Source organism: Carya illinoinensis, chromosome 11 (assembly GCF_018687715.1).
Source record: "Carya illinoinensis cultivar Pawnee chromosome 11, C.illinoinensisPawnee_v1, whole genome shotgun sequence".
Taxonomy (NCBI): domain Eukaryota; kingdom Viridiplantae; phylum Streptophyta; class Magnoliopsida; order Fagales; family Juglandaceae; genus Carya; species Carya illinoinensis.
In genome coordinates, this window is record NC_056762.1 from 29,350,989 (window position 1) to 29,370,768 (window position 19,780).

General features: G+C 37.9%; 4 protein-coding genes and 1 non-coding gene across 6 annotated transcripts; 2 read left to right on the forward strand and 3 right to left on the reverse strand.

The window, feature by feature from the left end:
• Positions 1–1,017: 1,017 nt before the first annotated feature.
• On the forward strand, positions 1,018–3,893 carry LOC122281812 (NAC domain-containing protein 71-like). Its single transcript, XM_043093613.1, has 5 exons — positions 1,018–1,770; positions 2,324–2,601; positions 2,730–3,020; positions 3,118–3,355; positions 3,440–3,893. The coding sequence occupies exons 1-5, from the start codon at positions 1,614–1,616 to the stop codon at positions 3,550–3,552; spliced, it is 1,077 nt and encodes a 358-aa protein (XP_042949547.1). The 5' UTR covers positions 1,018–1,613; the 3' UTR covers positions 3,553–3,893.
• Positions 3,894–5,829: 1,936 nt separating this feature from the next.
• Positions 5,830–7,120, reverse strand: LOC122281813. Its single transcript, XM_043093614.1, has 2 exons — positions 6,896–7,120; positions 5,830–6,485 (listed from the first exon to the last, which is right to left on the reverse strand). Exons 1-2 carry the CDS (start codon positions 7,062–7,064, stop codon positions 5,965–5,967), a joined length of 690 nt encoding a protein of 229 aa, XP_042949548.1. The 5' UTR covers positions 7,065–7,120; the 3' UTR covers positions 5,830–5,964.
• Positions 7,121–7,818: 698 nt separating this feature from the next.
• On the forward strand, positions 7,819–7,890 carry TRNAC-GCA. Its single transcript has one exon. It is a non-coding gene; the product is annotated as a tRNA-Cys (tRNA).
• A 165-nt stretch (positions 7,891–8,055) lies between these two features.
• LOC122280683 (aluminum-activated malate transporter 12-like) lies at positions 8,056–11,435 on the reverse strand. Of its 2 annotated transcripts, XM_043091664.1 has the most exons (7): positions 11,396–11,435; positions 10,903–11,193; positions 10,678–10,818; positions 9,876–10,148; positions 9,508–9,629; positions 9,250–9,393; positions 8,056–8,887 (listed from the first exon to the last, which is right to left on the reverse strand). In XM_043091664.1, the coding sequence occupies exons 2-7, from the start codon at positions 11,189–11,191 to the stop codon at positions 8,267–8,269; spliced, it is 1,590 nt and encodes a 529-aa protein (XP_042947598.1). In that variant the 5' UTR covers positions 11,192–11,193; positions 11,396–11,435; the 3' UTR covers positions 8,056–8,266. The 2 variants fall into 2 exon arrangements, with proteins under 2 accessions (XP_042947598.1, XP_042947597.1); XM_043091663.1 differs by having other exon boundaries at positions 8,057–8,887; positions 10,903–11,435.
• A 2,113-nt stretch (positions 11,436–13,548) lies between these two features.
• LOC122281603 (MND1-interacting protein 1-like) lies at positions 13,549–16,825 on the reverse strand. The gene is made up of 2 exons (XM_043093251.1): positions 14,932–16,825; positions 13,549–14,264 (listed from the first exon to the last, which is right to left on the reverse strand). Exons 1-2 carry the CDS (start codon positions 16,570–16,572, stop codon positions 13,749–13,751), a joined length of 2,157 nt encoding a protein of 718 aa, XP_042949185.1. The 5' UTR covers positions 16,573–16,825; the 3' UTR covers positions 13,549–13,748.
• Positions 16,826–19,780: the final 2,955 nt, after the last annotated feature.

The window sequence follows — 19,780 nt, forward strand, 5'->3', positions numbered from 1 at the left end:
ACTACTTGTCTCGATATCGTTGTGTGTGTAGTTGTTCTGATACTTTACCACAACATTTAGAGTTTTTTTCCCTTTTTTAATGAAAGAGAGAGTAGAATAACCTCAATAGAGTTCCAAGAATCATATTAAATCATCGATAATAGATTAAAATAATGAATTCAATCATTTATATTAATGTCTTACACATTATGAATATAAGTATTTACTCCATTGTCGTATATGAAATGAAGTAGCTAACATGCTCTTCTTGCCAATTTGTGGTGGATGTGTTGATGTGGCGGCTTTATGTACAAGGACTGATTCATCAAAGTGTTTTGATTGATTCCATTGCTTATAGTTTTCAATGACAACTCAAAAAAGTTTCCCATCAAAAGAAACATATAAAAAAAACATACAAGCCAGTTTGCAAAAATGGTAGAATCCTGAACATTACTGTTATTTAATGAACTTGATGAACTAAAATGCATTAAACAGGAACATTTCTGTGTTCTGACCTCTTATGCTGACTCTTTTAGTGTCATAAACAGGACATTTATTTTGAAAAGGTTTTATTCAAGTTGGTGTTGTTTTAAGTAGAAGAGAGATATTATATGATCAGTCTTATGTTATATATAATTGTTATCGCGTGATAAGCGTTGTTACAAGTTCAAGTGGTTTTCGTAGGACACACTTTATGTAATATAGTTCTCAGATTCGGACAAAAATTCGAAAAAACCTTGGTCATTTATGAGTACAAGCATGCATATGAATTTCCAGGCAGCCAAACACTCATTTATGAGTACAAGCATGCATATGAATTTCCAGGCAGCCAAACACATTTGAAGCCACGAAGTTAACGGTCGTCAATTGATTTGGCGCGAAGTAACTGTTAGGTGTGAACTGGGTTGGAGTTGTGTGGGCCATTCCTTTGGAATTTTGGGAACGCTTGTGACAAGCAATCTCGAAACTTTCGGTGTGTGTTTTTGGACCGTTGGTTCTTCCCAATGTCTTCTATAAAACACCCCATTCGCCTCTCGATTTTACTCTACACTTCTTCCTCCCCTCCCCTTTCTTCTTTGCATCTTGCAACTCACTGATCTTTTTGTCACTTCCCATTCGCCTCCCTCACATTCCAGTTCGACCATTCAAAATATTTTTTTTTTCTTATAACTATTTTGAATGGTTTTAGATTCCGGGTCTTTGATTAGGTTCCAATTTTGGAAGTTCTAAAGTCTCTTTTTGTTTTTGGTGGAATTTAAACTGTTTCAGCATCTGGGTATTGCTGAAAGTTCAAGTCTTTCTTCATTTCAACTTTGTTCTGTGAGTGTGACTAAAATCTGAGGGGGTTGGTGGGGGTGACATTTTGATCATAGTCAAAATCTCGAATCTTACAGACAATGATTCCGTTGTACAACGGATACATACTGTGGAAGTTTTGGTCGGTTTTCGACAAAAAATCTGTTGTTGATAAAAGCTTTTATTTTTGGATCTTTCAAATTTTTACCAGGTACAGTATAGGAACATATCCAACAACTTGAAATTTTTTGTGCCTGAATTTTTTTGCTTTTCTATCCGTTCTGTTCGTTCCGCGTCTGTTCTCAAAGAATTAGATTAGTGTAGAGGAGCGCAAAAATATGGCAGGAGCATCATTGCCACCAGGATTTCGTTTCCACCCGACCGATGAGGAATTGGTGGGCTATTACCTGAAAAGAAAAGTGGAGAGGCTTGAAATTGAGCTCGAAGTTATTCCGGTAGTGGATCTCTACAAATTCGACCCATGGGAGTTACCGGGTGATCTTCAAATCTGTCTTTCTGGGTTTTTGTTACGCTTTTTTCATTGATTATCTTGTTTTTATCATGTTTATTTATGTGTAGAATTGTAGGCCGTTGCTGTGGGAGTTTGGAAATGTTGGAAAGGAAATATTAGAACAATCATATATGACCATTTGTATTGGTTTGAGTCAAAACAAGACTTGTGTTGGAGATTGTTGAGAACTCATCGACCAATGTAAAATCAGCCTGTGGTTTTAGTTGTGGATTTAGTGAATTGAAATTTTATGCCAGTGTGAATAGAGAATACTTTTGTGTTGGAAAGTGATTTTTTGTTTGTTTTGTTTTCTTCAATCATAGTTCTTTATGACCGATACCTGTTATCAAATTTCTTTTTCTCATGGGACCTTTAACTTTTATTTTCTAAAAGCCAGTTCAATTGGATTTGTTTTATTCCCCTGAGTATCATGAAAAGGATACACTGCGAGGAAAGTTTTCCCTCTGAGGGTTCATTATTTTCGTTTGAAGCTTATTGTTTGAGAGATTTTATTGATCTATAACTGGAAAATTGCAGAGAAATCATTCCTCCCAAAAAGAGATATGGAGTGGTTCTTCTTCTGTCCCCGGGATAGAAAGTACCCGAATGGCTCACGAACAAATAGAGCCACCAAATCTGGCTACTGGAAAGCCACTGGAAAAGATAGGAAGGTGGTCTGTCAGTCTTCTGTGACTGGGTATCGCAAGACCCTAGTTTTCTATCGTGGACGGGCTCCTTTAGGAGATCGAACAGACTGGGTAATGCATGAGTACCGCCTTTGTGACAATCTTTCACAAGGATCACCAAGATTTCAGGTAAATTCAAGAATCTCATATAATGGGCTAGCTTTACATTTGCCTCTCAAGTTTGTTTGGAAGGCTTTGGTGCTTGGTTTCCTTCTAGAGTTTGGAAGACTGATAATGTATTTGGTTATTCTCCCAAGGGAGCTTTTGCTTTATGCCGTGTTGTTAAGAAGAATGAGCACATACAGAAGATGAAGGATGCTGGAGAGACAAAAGCTGAGAGGCTTGGAAGAAGTTTGAGCAATGGGGATTTTACGTCCACGAGAACCCCAAACGAGGCCATGAGCATTCCCAACAATGAGAGTCAGTATTCTAGCCCTAGCACTTCTCCATATGAAGTTACTCCAATGGCAGAGTTAGAGCCTGCTTTGATGGAGACCAATCCTACAAGATTCTGGGTCTCACCTGACCTAATCCTTGATTCTTCAAAGGTATCAAATTGAGGAATTAAGGAACCACCCACCAGTCAGTGAGCTTATTTTAGATTTTTTACTATTTCTTGAAAGATATCACCTTGGATTACTGCAGGACTACTCACAAGTACAAGAAGCTGCATCTGAATACTATCCACAATACCAGTTTCCAAGCTTGGAAACTCCTTGGCCAACATTTGAACATGCAGAAATCTCTTCCAGCTCATCACATTCAAATTTCACTGGAGAAATTGAAGCTCATGATGATTTTAGTCGAATTGGCTGTTTGTCACCTTACTCTGGGCATACAAACTACATGGGCCTTTTTGGAAGTGAAGATGTGCCATACGAAGGTTATGACCGGACCAGCTCACTAAGATATCCACATCCCTTCTGAAAAGGAATGAAAGATCATGGTAGCTCTTTTTTTAATGCAGGGCTAGAATTTTGGAACCAGGCTTCGATATGCACGCAAGCAATTGGAGATGGGAGTTCCGGGGAACTTGGTGGTCTATGGTTGCAGGAGGACAACTTTATGATTGTAATGTAGGCGCCTACTTTGTGGTAGGCTTAATCAACTATGAGTATCTTGTATTTGGTGTTATCTAGAAGGGGCCTCCGAGACAACGCCTTTTATCGTTGATTCTTGGAATTTAAAATAATGACTATAACCCTCTTATGTACTATTAAGCAGAAAACAGCTTGCTGTATAAGTACTTCTCATGCCATTGTATTGGATCGGCTGATTTGGTATCCAAGTCTGGCCGAGAATTCTTGTTATTGCTGTTACCTAGCATCCCCCGGTGACAATCACTATTATCGATTGCATCAGAGTTTGGTTTGCTGGCAGTAGTCTACATGGTTTTATAAATTTCAAGTGTTTGAACACCAGTCACCCTTGCCTGCATATGGAAGTATATTTGTGCATGGTTCCATCTAATGTTGCAATGCCATGCAAACATAGTATATTTGTTTTGCACAAAATTCGGATCGAATTGAACATTCTCTTGTAAATTTCTTCAGGTTCATTTTGTTGAGAATGTCAGACAGGTCCTTAATATATACAGAACAGTGATGCGGCGCTCTTTCCTAATCAATTGGCTTGCAACAGTTGCTCTGTTTAACTTTGTATTATTGTTTGATAAAGATGCTTAATTTTGTTAGTCTGCAAGGTAAAGACAAAACAAGTTCAAAGGTTGTAGGGCATGTGAACTGGAGCGAGTATTTCTGTTTGGACTTTCAACCGGCAAAGTTGCTTTAGTTGGTGACTGTACTCGTCAAGTTGCTTGAATAGTTTGAAATACAATGTTCTCTTTAGTTTTAAAGCCAAGGTAAAGTTTACTTTTAAAATCTATGCTGATAAAGCCATTGTATTAGAAGTCACTTTTACGCACATTCTTTAAACTTTTTGTTGGTTTCTTATTGCTTTGGTGGGATTTGAATTATTGGTGGATTCTAAAAGACGTCCACTGCTGGATTGGAAGCTGCTCCAAGATAGATCCATTTCGATATTTTTTTTTTCTATTTTTCTTTTATTAGGCTTCATCAAATAAGACATTCATTGGAAACTTTCCTTTCTTCTAGCATCTCAGTGACATGGAAAGGTGTAAGGGGTGGTTCCTTGTGATATAAAAACAGGTTATCTCTTATCTACAAGGTACAGATAGTGGAAGGAGAATTGTCAAAACAAATCTAGTAAAGATTTTCATTGCTAGCTAGAATAAAATTGAAAACTCTGCAATGCATAGAAAGTTGCACAAAAATTGGTGCTTCAGTTATGTTATTTTCACTCATGTAGCAATTTGATATAGTCTGAAATAATATATATATATAATAAAAAATAAAAAAAATGTTGGGAGAAAAGAAAAGAAAATTTAGTCTGTTTCAAACCTGTTGTCTAGCATCTTTAGTGTTCTGGTTTCGGTTCTGTTAGGATGCTGCTTGTAAGGATGGAGTTCTCTTTTGTTAAGGAAAATACTTTATTTACTCAGAATCCTCAAACCATTTTACATTTGACCTAGTTTTGCAGAGAAAACTGCTAAATTTCGAAAGAAAATTTAGAAAGAGCTCCATAACTTGGCAGTAAGTGTTGTATGAAAAAATCTACATTTGAACTCAAGTAGCTATACTTAGTTTTATGAATGACCAGGCAGCCACGTCATTCATTCTACGTTTCAAACAACCATAAATTTAAAATAATTTGAGAAGTCTCGAGATTTTAAAGGTCATCAACACTCATGTCATCTTTCTCTTTATATAACTCATTAAAATTAAAAATTAAATTAAATTAAAACATCTTTCCATGCAAACCGCGACCAGTAACTCAAATGTGAAACAGCAGCGCCTCAAAGAAGACAAGTGCTAGCTAGCTAGCATTTAAAAAAAAAATATATCTTTCTCCTGGCCGAAGTTTGTAAATTGTTCCTGAAGCCATCTTCATTTCGGCAAGAATCTTGATAAAGAAACCATAGTTGTGTGACTTTAGAATGCTTTCCTTAAAGCCCTGCAATCCACAAATCCTTTTCATGCAACACCATCTAGTTCTTCAGAATACTTTTCTCCCGCCCCCTACAGTCCTACTACTTTTTCCCTTGTCACCTTCCTCATGGATCATATGGTATAGAATGCGCATTTATGTCACTTTTCCTCACTATGAAAACAACTAAATTTAGTAGTCAGAGAAAACCCTTTATCGTTTATATGCCACTAGTTCCATTTTTGACAGTGAGATGAGGAAAAGAAGTGCATCATGGAACTTAATTTCTATGTATGTTTATTTTCCTGGGCTGACGCTTGCTTATTCTAGATGGAAGTAATAGCGTTGGAATGCTGTGAAAGAGAACTATTTTGCATCATTTTCCTGCTTTGCTGAAAGCATTTATACAATAATGATGAGTATAGGAAAAGTTTGTTGTTTTTATTAAGGTAGTCTGCGTCAACTTACAACTTGTTGCCATCCACTTCAGTATAAGCTTGCAATTTGAGGACTGCAAAAAACTTGCACTTCTTCAAGGGTAGCCTTATTATCATCTCCAAACAGAGACTCCTTCCCATCATCCCTTTTTGCATACGACAATCCTAATCTAGATTTTGCTTGCCTAAGATCTCCAATGCCTGAATTGGTGTCTGGCCCCGCAAATCCACCCATAACCGGCGCTAGAGGAGGCCCGATGAGCAGCCCATCGGCCCCAAACTGGGGCCCGCCCCGAGCATAATCGAAAAGGGCTGCACCGCTACCCCCTATCTTGGGGAGAACGATGGGGTCAATTTTCTCCTTGTCCATCCAATAGAATAGGAATGCATCAAAAGTATCATAATAATCATCCGTGCTCCTGTAACCTTCAGGGTTAAATGCACCAAATTTGAAGGACGTTTTTGTGTAGCCTATTATAACGCATGGCCCCTTGAAGTCGCAGCAATTGTGGAAGTTAGCTGCGCTAAATCCATCAATGGTGGCCTTGTAGCAGCATTTCAGTTCCCTCCCTGCTCACAATCACTCTAAACTTTAGGTCATTCCTTATAATATGTTAATGAATTTGAATATTCTCAGTTATACCCAGCACAAGAAATGGCACAATGAATATTGATGGCTGCTGCATTCATCCATTGCAACAATCAACAGATTGCAATCTTATACACTAGGAAATATCATTTCATATGATGACATATATAAAGAAAAGAAGCACAAACCCAATCCCATATCATTTTCCTTTCCCATGCCGCTACCATGCCATCAGCTCAAACAAAAGTATCATAATGCCAAGACTTAGAATACATATGGTTAAAGACAGATGAACAGTACTGTTCTGAAAAAGATGCACAAGTCACTGAATCTTATACTGTATTTTGTTAGAGGTGCACATGCATTTCAGAGAGAGAGAGAGAGAGAGTACCCCTCAGGAATGTTTTATCAACCAGGGAAAGTGAAAATGGAAGATCAATATCATGGTACTTAGTCAGCTGCCCATCATCATACTTTTTCTTGCCTATGTTCCATCCAAATAAGCTATATGGGCTTCTGTACCAGCCAGATGATACAGTGTTTGAGATGCAACAGGCCATCTGCAGATGAATAATCCATACGTTTATCTCTATTTCACCTGCGTCCTCACAACAGTGAGGAAAAGCAATATCTTATCCTTGAACCTTCTCTACCCACTTAATGACACATGTCACTTTGCTATGGGAGTGTGTTCCACCCTAATCCAGATTTGGCACTAATGAAAGTCTTTATCTTAATTGGAAACTATGATTAGACTAATAAGCCACATTCCTCTGTTTAAAATATAAGTAATCCTAAATACAATCATAGAATGCGCAAATTTTACATATTTCTTTTGAAAAAATAGAGTTTACTATAAAAAAATAATTTTTAAAATGTCAATTTTATATCTATCCAATTTTTTTTTAAAAAAAAAAATTAGAGTACGTGGGGTTTGGATATTCTAACACTATAAGTTATATTATATTTCAATATGGTTTTGCTTTCTCCGAAAAACCAATTGACACTTACGGATCTGAGCATTACTTTGTCAACTTTGTTGTATCGTTATTGAGATTAAGATGAGTAATGTCACGCTCCAAATTAAATTTTACTTATCTTCCCTTACAAATAATCAAAGAAAATAGCCCTTCTCTCTCTCTCTCTCCAAAAAAATAAAAAATAAAAATCTCAAGTTATCTTTTTTCATCCTTCTCATCGGAATCTCCTCTCCTGCTCCATAGATTTTTTCTGGTTTTACTAAAGGAAAATAACTGGGATTGTTTTTTGTATTGTTATGTATCCATAGTTAGATAAAATAATGTGAAGACAACTGGGTCCATAGCTCAGTGGTAGAGCATTTGACTGCAGATCAAGAGGTCACCGGTTCGAACCCGGTTGGGCCCTATTTCTTTATTTTAATTATTTTCCCACAACAGGTAGCGCTTATCTTATTGTACATCTTTCAGGCAACCGTCAACGTGTCTGTGTAAACCCTTGTGGCTAGCTAGAAGGTAGAAAAATGAGGTTCCACTGACACGTTAGGTAGTTTGAACATGATTTGCAAATTTATAATTAAAAAACCACAACGTTGATATAAGAGTTATTTGCTTCAATGATACATTTTTTGACAGTATTACACAATTTAAAGAGAAAAATATTTGATCTAGAACCGAAAAATCAATAGCCTTTTGGTTCTAATCATTTTGAATCAATATCTTGCTTACAAGGACAACTTGAATATCTTTTTCATTCAACACTAAACTGAAACAACTTTTTCCTACTAATCTGGGCCATGGGATGGCAAGTTGTTCTGAGCAACATTGATACGCGGAGTCTCACAAGTCACAACAATCTTATCGCTATGTTGGTACTCCTTGAAGCATGCTGTCCTCCCCAATTCTTCAACTTCCTCGATAATTTGGTCGAGTTTTGCCACCATCTCTACAAGCAAAGAAGCAAAAGCAGCAAAAGGAAGTGCCTCCGAGAACTCAAGGCTAGTGATGGCAATCTTACTCAACTGTGGCCTTAAGAACTTCCGTTCGGCCTCCTTTGACTGCTCAGAATCCCTTTTGGTTTTCCAGTCCGACAATGCAGAAGAGTCCGTTTTCACACTTGATAATGAGACTCCAGAGCCTTTCTGTTGCTTTTGGCTAGCGTGTGCAGCAGCTAAGGCGAGCATGTTGGTGGCTTGGTTATTGTTGGAGCCAAGGAAAAGCCTTGGTTGGGAATTTATAGCTATATTAAGGTCTTGTAAGGCTTCATGGAGATGATCAGAGAGTATCACGGGAGAGCAGTGGCATCGTTTTCTTATGCTATCTGCAAGTTCCATTAGTACTTTTGATACTTCCCGTGCAAGTCGAATGCAAGGATCTTTGAAGAGGGCTCTCACTGATCGTGGGGTCTAGCCAGAAAACATGTCAAATAAGAGATCGTTAAGGAAACAGAACATCAAATATAATTATCATAAGAAAAGTTATATTTGTAAGCTGATGAGGACACATACTTCATGTCATTTACGTGACAAGATTTGATTTGTTTTTATAATTTAATTTTAAACTTTTCTTGCAAATCAAATCTTTTCATTTTCAACAGCGTGGAAAGTGTGTCCTAGAACTAGTAGATAAAATGGACTCCTAATCTTTTAGAAACAGATCGGACACCACACAGTGTAAGGTTAAAAATGTGCAAAGAAGTTGTTATGATATAGTGGTTACAAGACAGGAAATCCACTAGAATGAAATAAGAAAAAAACGTCTATATTACCTGGATTTCTGTCTGCAAACATCCATGCAGGGCTACAACTGTGTAGCCAAATTGGCGAAGAACAGCTCCCAGTTTCACATACTGCTGCCATGGAAACCTATGACAGTATCTTGAGTGCCTTGGCTCCCAACTTGCATGTAATGCCTGCTTAGTTCACAATATCATCGACATCATTCCAAGAACATTGAGGAGCTAGCATATGTTCTATATTAATCCTCGAGTAGAGCAAACTAAATCAGGAGAGTTGGAAAAGCTTACCAACATTTCATCAATGGATTTCGAGTCCAGGACAGCCTTATAACCTTCATAGATGGGATCCTCTGAAGATTTAACTTCAGTTACTTCTGTATTACTATCACTAAAGTACTCATCAACACAACCTGCAAAGGATACATCACATATTTTACTAATATTTATTGGCATTATCGAGCACAGGAGCATTGAAGTGTGATTAAAGTTTCAAAAGTATTTATCTGCACAAGCCAAAAAAGTTCTAATTTTCTGACTTCAAAGTTTGCATGCATTCAACTCCATTGTTGCTGTAATCTAAACAAATTTTACTAGTATATACGACAGGATGCATAGAAAATTGTGGTACCATTCTACCATCATTACAATTAGCATACCTGCAATAGATTTTGCTAGGCCTTCAAACTTGAACACAGTAGAATGATTGAGGTCTTCCCCCGACCAATTTGGAAATATCAACAAACTCATGAATAGACAAACACCGCAGCCAATGGCAATGCTGTAGAAACGGTCATGTGCAATCCTCAAGACATTCTCATCACGATAGCTCGATACAGTTATAAGATTAAAAGTCAAGAGAAATATCACAACTCCATAGTCATAGTTCCTCTTTATATAGGGGAAGAACCTCATGTATGTAGCCGCAGCTCCTGCCAAATTAAATAAAAATTGGAAATGAAAAAAAGGATAAATTAACTTGCTTCTTCTGTAATGCAACTCAACATTTAGCCTCAGAAAAGATGCAGCAAAGCAAAACTCTAAACTGAAGTCAGCTGAAGCTGGTACTAAATTTGAACGGTTCTGGTTACCACTCTGAATCCTACATAAATCAACAAAGTAAGGATTTTGACATTAAATCTTTTCTTAGAGATTGGGAAAACGTTTGGACAATAACACTATAAATTTCATTGAAATCTATATGTTGCATAAAAATGGAACTTGAGCTATGGAACCCAAGATTTCAGCAGGGTTAAGTATCATAAAACTGCCCATTGTATCGAACAAGACAAAATTTTGCAAATTTCAGTTTGTTTAAATGAAATTGATACGCAAACTAAGGCTCACTTCATATCTTATGAAAGTACAACGGACTGAATATATTTGTCTTAAAACACTCTTTTGAAATAGCAAATGTCATTAAAAGGCCTAGGATTAAGTTTTAAGGTGAAACTTAATTACCAATTACAAAAACTGCAGCACCAATGAAAATAGCTCGAAAGACCCGGCCAGATTCATTTGCAACGTACTCAATGAAGAAGGCCAATGATCCAGCCAATAACGTCCCAAACCCTCTATTCAGTCCTTTGCATAAAGTTGCCCCTGTAATCCAAAAATACTCGACCAAATTAGTGACAAACTCTTAAATTAACATACAGAAACAATTAATTATGCAAATAGACTAACCTGCTGTAAACTCTAGCACAACAACCACAGTCATGACTGCCCAAATGGCACTCTGTCCTATCCCTTTGAACAGGGGTTCCATGAGATATAGTAAGGAAACCAGCGTCAAAGATAGACCAACTTTCAAAGAGTGGATCACCCTTCTCGGGTCTTCTCTTCCCACTTTCCACATCATTGGCCACACCAAACCAGGGAATCTTTTCATTTTCTGGGCAAAGATTTTTATACGTTTCCCGCAATCCCCCATGGTATTAGTGGAATCCCCGTTTCTGTCCATAGCCATTTCCATTCCTGCATGAAATTTGTTAAACATTTCTTGACTGGAAACAAGAAAAGATATGGTTAGTAATGGTAATGGGAGTAGTATTTTGTGCAGAAAATGGTGATTCTAATGTAAAAGCTCCGATCTAGATGATTCCCTAGACTTGAGAAACAGCAGTACCATGCAACCATGATATGGGAAACATTAAACAAATAGGGAAAAAAATGATACTTTAATTCGTATGCTTGTTAGTGAGTTTCGTTGTATATTGAGAAACCCACCTTTCACCAAGAGGCTAGTGTCACTTTATATCTTGGGGCGAGAGAGAGAGAGAGAGAGAGAGGGTGGTGATTGGTGATGGTCGCTACATTCACATGCATTCCATTGGCATTGACAGCTATCGAAGGTCGACGTTGCTTTAAAGGGAACTGAAAGTCAAAACAAGGTAGAAATGATTCGGAAGGTGATTAACTAGAGGTGTTTGCAATGCACCAGTACCTGGTAATTCTTCTTTAATCTGCATTCAATATGCATATCAGAGATTTTTTGTGAAAGGGAAAAAAACTTTCTTTCTTAATTGATTTGCATAATTTAACTCCAGAAATAAAGGAAGGATGATGAGGAGGAAGATGGCCAAATTAAGAAATCTGCTTGAAGAATTACCAAAAGTTTCCAATAGATTAGTGCAGCGATTCAATCAAATTACTAAAACTGGGCCTACCCATTGCATTATCACAGATTTTTCTCTTCAAATGAACTCAAAACCGAGATATCAAGCAGAGTTGGCTAGGTAAATGGATGCTGTCATTATCAGTGGTAAGTTAGGAGTTGACCCAATTCAAGTGGGCATATGTATATGGTTATTACACGACCTGTTGCTGCATTAAAAGGTGCTGCGAGTTAGATGCATTATTTCAGAATCACGGGTCATCTGCAGTTAATTGTCCCAATTAATGCTTCTAACTTGCCGGAGGAGGAAGGAAGCCTTATGGTTAACCTAACAGTATGAAATTTGAGAGCAACTTTTTTTTTTCCCTTGTGGTATGTTGTTCTCAATCAGAGCTAGCTGTGGCTGATTTTTATTGAGCAATACACCCACCCGTGCAGTGCCAACTTCTTTATATGAGTCTAAGGCTTTCCATGTGGCACATTTCTTAGAGTTCCCAAGTGTCATAATCTTTCTTTCTTTCTTTCTTTCTTTTTTTTTTTTTTTTTTTTTCACGAGAACTGAAACGTTTGTTAAATGGAATAAAAAGAGACCCTTCAGTTCTCAGTTCAACTGAAAACAAGAAGAAATATAAAAAGACCCTTCTGTTTTCTTTTTTTTAAAGAGTTTTGCATGCTCTTCTTTGATCACATCATCAACTTTTATTATCTATTTATTAAAAGTAATACTACATACAATCATTTTTATGTACTCTCTACACACTTCATTGATGTGATTGGCTGCATCAATTTTTTTAATATACAACCAATCACTTCCAAAATGACTGCATATAAAATTTTTGTTTATTAAATTAGATTTGGGTAATATATGGAATCAAAGCAGCAATTATTAGATTTAATGAATTTTTTAGAAAGTTAAAAGAGTTTATATAAGTTGTGACTACTCTAGATGGCCAAAGAAATAGTTCTTGATTCCTCCCTTCAATCAAGTAAAATTTGTGACAAAATAGAGAAAAAAGGCTAAAATTCTCAACTAAAATTTGAAAATCAAGATACTATTATTAATACCCTTGTAAATATATTATTTCGTTGTAGAATGATTCAAAGGACATAAGTTACATGGAATATGTTTTGTTTACTGAATCTAGCATGCAATTCCTGAAAATCAGACTAGTCTACAACTATTTTACTGGTAAAATCAATATTCCTTTCTATAACTAGTGTAGAAAGAATCATCTTTGATCTTCCCCACCTTACCCTCATCCTCACATCCAAAGAAGCTCTCTCTCTCTCTCTCTCTCTCTCTCTCTCTCTCTCTCTCTCTCTCGTAGGCTCAAATGCGGTAAGAGATCAGGAGAAAATAAGTAAAGACTCTTCCTCCATTACAATAAAAGTTCATCATAAAAACGCTCCAACCCTAATCTGTCTTTATTATTGCTGGACTAGAGCACTTCTTTAGACAAACAAACAAAAAATAACCGAGTGTTATCATTCGTAGACTGTAGTAAAAATATGGCTTGTCTTTCACATAACTTATGTCTCCGCCGTGTGATGAGGGGAAGAAATGGATAGAAAATTTTTGGGGATTGCCATAATCGGATTTAGAGGGGACAAACTTTGCCCGTTGGATTGAGGGATTGTTTTAATCCGATGTTGATGATTTGTTAATTGATATGTTCTTCATCGTATTGTCCTCTTTTTACTACTAACATCAAAACTGGCAAAGAAAATTCCTTTTCAACAAGATGAAGGATACATGCACTGCAGCGCAGCCATGGGTGCCACCCAAAGCAGTGGAGGAAGGCAAAAAAAAAAGCAAAAAAGAGCAAACAAGTAAAAAACAGACCCACCCAGTTTGTAATGCTCTTACAATTATTATCCATGTGTCCCCTCAGTCCACGACTCAAACTAAAATAAACTATCTTGCCCCGTAAACACGGATTCTTTGTTCAATTGGGACCCTGCAACACGGACAAGTAGCTTTACCCCTTTTACCGTAGCTATCACTGCAGTTTGCACATAGAACTTGATGAGCACACGGCAAGAAAACGACTGACACTTCATCTTTCGAACAAATCATGCATTCTCTATCACAATTGGCTTCTTTATCTGAGGAATCTTCCTCGCCATATAATTCATGAAGCAGCTTAGCAATTGTTTCTCTTTTTGGTTTTGCTTCCTCGGCGTATGCTGTGGAGACCATATTTGATGGATAATGCGACTCAGGGGATGGAGCAGAAGCTTTTAGACGTGAAAGTTCTTGCTCAAGTCTCTGGAGATCATCCTTGTGCCGCTGGAAGTCTATTTCTATCTTTAGACGTAAAGCCTCAACCCTTCTTTTGTTACTGGCCTCAGCAGCTTCCTTGGAGCGTCGTTCCTCCTCCACTTGTGCAAAGGCTAGCTCTTTGGCCTTCAGCTCTTGCCTCCACTTTTCCTGTAATGAGAATGATGCTGACATAGTTTAACTAAGATATACACGGAAATCATGGGAACATACAAGCCACATAACCGAATAATAAGCAAGCACCTAACTGGGGAAGTCGTACGTGCAAAGATTATAACAGTGATGAAACTGCCACAAAAAAAAGGTGTTAAATTGGGTTTAAGGTTCCGAAGGACCCACTGAGATTATTAGATGAATGGGGATTGGGTTGGTGATCAGAAATTCTGGAATGTGTACCAGAGTTATCAGAATCAAATGACTTGATCCCCATTTCATTTCAAGGCATTTGCTTTATCCTCATATACATCATTTATAAAAATAAAATATATTACCATCATGTACATCTTGCAGAATAATTAAGTGATGTCACCGATGGGCTAAGATTTTGAAATCCAACTCATCATATTTCTATTGAACATATTGCTTCAATATACTGCCTAATCTTAGCTGTTTCCTTATTTGTTAAACTCAGCCCATAGATTGAATCTTTTGACTCGTCATCCTGTAGCTTTTGTGCTAATAATCATGGCAAGTGAGCTCCTGAGCTGATGTCCAAATTCTACTCTCATCTCATATGAACACTGAGCCATGCAAATAGACATATGAAATTTTGTGCGTGTGTGGTGTGAAGATGGATAAATTAACATTCTTAACACACCTCAGCTTCTTTCTGAGCCTGTGTGATTCGAACCAGCTGTTGTTGCAATTCCATGATCTTCTGTTTCTCGTCTGCAATCTCCTCCTGCAGCTTTGTTTTCTGTTTTTCCCATGCCAAAAGCTTCTTCATGCACTTTTTCTCCCTCTTTGCAACCTCCAAACATGTCTTGACAGACTCTGATGCACTTAATTTAGAAGCCTCCATCTCTGCTCTGATTTCAGCATTCTCAGTCTCAAGTCGTCTCACAGCCGCATTTGCTCTGTCCACTTGACCACTAGCCTTTCTCAATGCATTCTCCATCTCCGAGAGTCTCTTCATGGTTGAATCATCAAGAGTCTGTTTCCCTTTCTTCAATTTTTGAGTCTCCTCCCTTTCCATTCTCAACATCTTAAGCTCAGTCAGATCATGGCAAAGCTTTCTTGCAGCTTGCATTGCCTTCTGATGTGCCCATTCCTTCCGGTCCTTCACTTGTTTCTCGAGATCCTTTACCTGATGAAGTAAAGTTACAATCATCTCATCCTTCTGATCTTCTGCCACAGAATCCCAACTCTCATCAAGCTTCAAATCACGAAATTTACCCAGAACCGAGCTTACAACCTCTTGGTTGTTAAGACCCAAAAAATCCTCGTTCTGCTCAGCTGGAACTTCAGCTCCCGGTGCAACATGGGCATCACCATGCGACAAAGCACTCGGACAGGCTTGAGACTGTAGCTGCAGCTGTTTTGTGTTGGCCCGGAAACCAGCAGCAAAACTTGCAACATTCCTTTTTAATAATGACTTCATCGAAGGAGAAAGATTAAACCTCTTTGGGCACTCAATATCTCTTGGCAATGTCACCTCATTAACTGGAAACTCCGACCCTCCCCCATTCCCAAAACCCCACCCACCATGAAACCTACAAAGTGCTGGGGCCATAACTCCACGACCACCCACACTCTCAACACCATTAGACACAGCAGGACCACTACTAAGATCCTTATTTTCCATATTCGAAGGAAGCACCGGGATTTCAATGCTACTCGCCCGACCCACATGAAGTTCACTCATAAGCAAACACCACATGGCATCACCCTTACTCAAATTTGGTCTAACCTGCTGCAAAAGACACACCATACCCGCAAGCGAGTACTCCTCCAACTGCCTCAAATCCGTGAACACAGGCTCTGAATCATCCGAATTCCCATCACCACCACCGCTACCTCGATCACTAATACCACTACTAGTCAAATACGCCAAGGAGTTATGCATAATATTTGTTAAAACATCCATACCGCCATACCAATGCCCGTTTCTCAAAATCGCTTTAAGGGCAACATCCTCTTCATATCCCAATGCAACAAGCTTAGAAATAGCTTGATTGTAGAGGAATTCCAAGTTTTTTAACAGAAACTCCTCTATTTGTTCCTCGGTGCAGTAGCCCCACCCGTTATCTTCGGTATCAGGGTCATTAGAATCAGGGTTTTGGGTCGAGTCCTTGAGGCCCAGATGATCCAGACGGTATTTCCAGGATTTGAGACTAGAATCAAATACGGATTTGGAGATTGATCCTCTATCTAAGTGAGCATTGGAATCGAATTCAGGTTTCACCGATCGGAGCCTCCGATTCGCTCTGATGTGCTTCTCTCTTACAGTGCAACCCATGTGCGTGTATATGTTTAAACAGAGAGATTGATACAGAACCGCAATAGAATTACAAAAAAGAAATAGACTATTAATCTGTGTGAAATAAGAACGAGTTTTGATGCTATTTGAGAGACTCACTGCATTTCTGGAGAGGATCAGAGATTGATTCTGCACGACCACAGCAGCGAAGAGAAAGAGAGAGATTGTAAACGCGCACGAGGCGATGACAACTGACCTGGCAAGGGCATGCAGATTGAAGAGCCCTTGATATGCGTTAGGTGTTGGTCTATGGCTTATCGGATTACTGATCCTAATTAATCTCGTTTAATTAAACGTAAAAATTATTAGTTAATCTAGATTTACGGATCATACAGTATTTCCAATGGAAAGTTTAGAGCGTATAAGTCCCGTTTGGATGTTGAATTGAGTTAAATTTTTTACAAATAATAATGAGTTAAGATAGTAGAGTGAGTTTTGTAAAATCTACCAAAAATAAATTTACGTATATTTATATGAACTTAAAAAATATCATGCGTGATTTGAAAAAAGGCTGTAAATCTTACGTATAAAGAAATTTTGAATCGATATAAATTTAATGATTTGAAAATTTAGTGTTTAGATATTAAACTTAATTTAAAATTAGATTAAATTAAATTGATCTTAATTTAATCACAAGTTCCAAATGGGCATAAGTCTTTTTTGAATAAAAAAGTATAATCTATTCGAAAACTTTGATCATATTATGAAATCATTGAAAAAAGAGAGTCATAACGTGTTATAAAACTTTCAAAATGAGAGAGAAAGAGATAGAGTTCAGAGAGGTTATGAAAACTTATATATTTCTTAAAGGATTCAACGATATATATAGGAGTACAAAAGGGACTATGCCTTTTACGACTAGTACTATGCATTTTGCGGCTAGCTCATTATGCTAGCACTATGCACTATGCATTTTGCGGCTAGCTCACGGTGGTCATACAATTTATTTTACAACAATGTTATTTTACAACACTCTCCCTTTGGATGACCACATATAAAGAATATGCCTCGTTAAAACCTTGCCAAAGAAAAACCCTGTGGGAAAAAAACCAATGGCGAAAGAAAAAGAGTAAAATATTCATGTGTACCGTAAAATGTTTTAAGATTGCCTCATTAAAACCTTGCAAAGGAAAACCCAGTGGGATAAAACCTTAGTGAACGAAAAAGAGTACAATCAGCATAAGTCTTCAAGACATTACTCCCCCTGAAAAGTGCACGATAAAAGGTCTTCAAGTCTCCGCATTCCAATGTTCTACACAATCTTCTTAAATGTTGCAGTTGGTAATACTTTTGTGAATAAATCTGCCAGATTATCACTTGATCGTATCTGCTTGACTTTAATTTTACATTTCTCCTCATGAATTGCAATGATCTTTTTGTGTGTATCTGAAAGATAACTCGCATCTGTATATCCAACTAACTGTGGACTTGATCCATATTGATAAAATAATCACAACTGGATCTTTCTGCTCATCACTACTCTTCTGGAGTTGTACTCTTATGGAATTCTTGTAAATAACATAGTTAGTGGAGAATTCATCAACATTAAACCGCTAACCTCATTTTTTTAATAAAAACAGTGGCCAGCCTTTTAAGATCAGACAAGTACCGCGGATTTTCAACTCCTCTGCAGGTGTCAGGCGTGCTGTCAGGTGCCGCAGCTGTCAGGCGTGCTGTCAGACGCTGCAGAGCTATGAAACTATATTTCTTCTCTTTTCTCTTACTTCACGAGAGATGTTGTATCATAATTTTCTCTATAAAAGATATATTCAGCTCATCTTCATTCGCATCTCATTTTATTCACTTTTCTGTAATCATACTGCATTTTTACTCTGCAATCTCTTTCTGCATTCTTATCCTACAATGGCTTAGCGATCTTCTCATGGCCAATATATGAGGTACTCTGCACCTCGTTCATCAGCTGTTTCTGCTTCTACCACAGGGAGGGGGTAGCGGGTTTCGGACGGTTAGGGCCGGGGCGGGGGCCCCCGGCCCGTATCCCAACCCCCAGCGGAGGCGGGGGACGGAAACGGACCCCCCCGGTCCGTTTTTCCCCCGCCCCGCACCTATATATATAATATATTATATTATATATATATATATAAGTTTATAACCGGATATATAAGAGAAACGGCGCCGTTCTGTGGTGGACAACACCACAGAACGGCGCCGTTTCAATTAGTGGGTTTTATTATTAACCCACTAATTGAAACGACGCCGTTTTGTCCACCACAGAACGGCGCCGTTTCAACAAATACCCTAACCCATAACCCATAACCCAACCCCCCCCCCCCCCCCGATCCCCCGATCCCCTGATTCCCCTCCCCTCCCCTCCCCTCCCGAGTCCCTTCACCCCCTTCGGCCTAATCCCTTCGGTGTTCCCTCCTCCCACCGACAACCAGTCCGGCCGCCGCACGTATTCCATCATCCCTCTCTCTCGCACGACGCACGAGGCCGGACGCACGCCGCACGGTAACATTTCTCCTCCCCTTTTGATTTTCTCCGTTTGGTTATTATTTTTTATTTTTTTTTTTTGTTTTGATCGGAGATTGGAGGTAGGATGGGGTTGAATCGGAGATGGAGGATGGGATTGTTTGGATTGTGTGCTGTGGATTCTTCGGATTGTGTGATTGTTTGGATTCAATGGATTGTTTTTTTTTTTTTTTTTTGTAAATTTCATTGTGATTCGGACCCCTAAATTGATTTAGGGGTTTCATGATAATCAATTTAGGGGTTAGGGTTTCGGATTGGGGTTCCAATCCGAAACCCTAATTTTGATTTAGGGGTTGAAACCCCTAAATCAATTTAGGGTTTCGGATTGGGGTTCCAATCCCCAATCCGAAACCCTAATTATTTATACTAATATATATATATTTGTTAATCATATACATATATATATTTATATACATATATAAATTATTTATATACATATATATAAATTTATGGAGTTGTGAAACTTGTTTGAGATAGTAATCATCACGGACGCACAGTATGATTTATTAGGATTTTTGGCATCTTTCTTTTCTTGGCTAGGGTTTTTGCTCTTGAAAGTATGAAATTAAGTTTTTGGCAAATTTGCACTTTTTGATCTTTTTTATTTTTCATATTTTTTAAACATCTTTCAAGATTTTAAAAAATTAAAAAATATACCAAAATACTAATATTAATGTCAGTAACTATTAAGAAA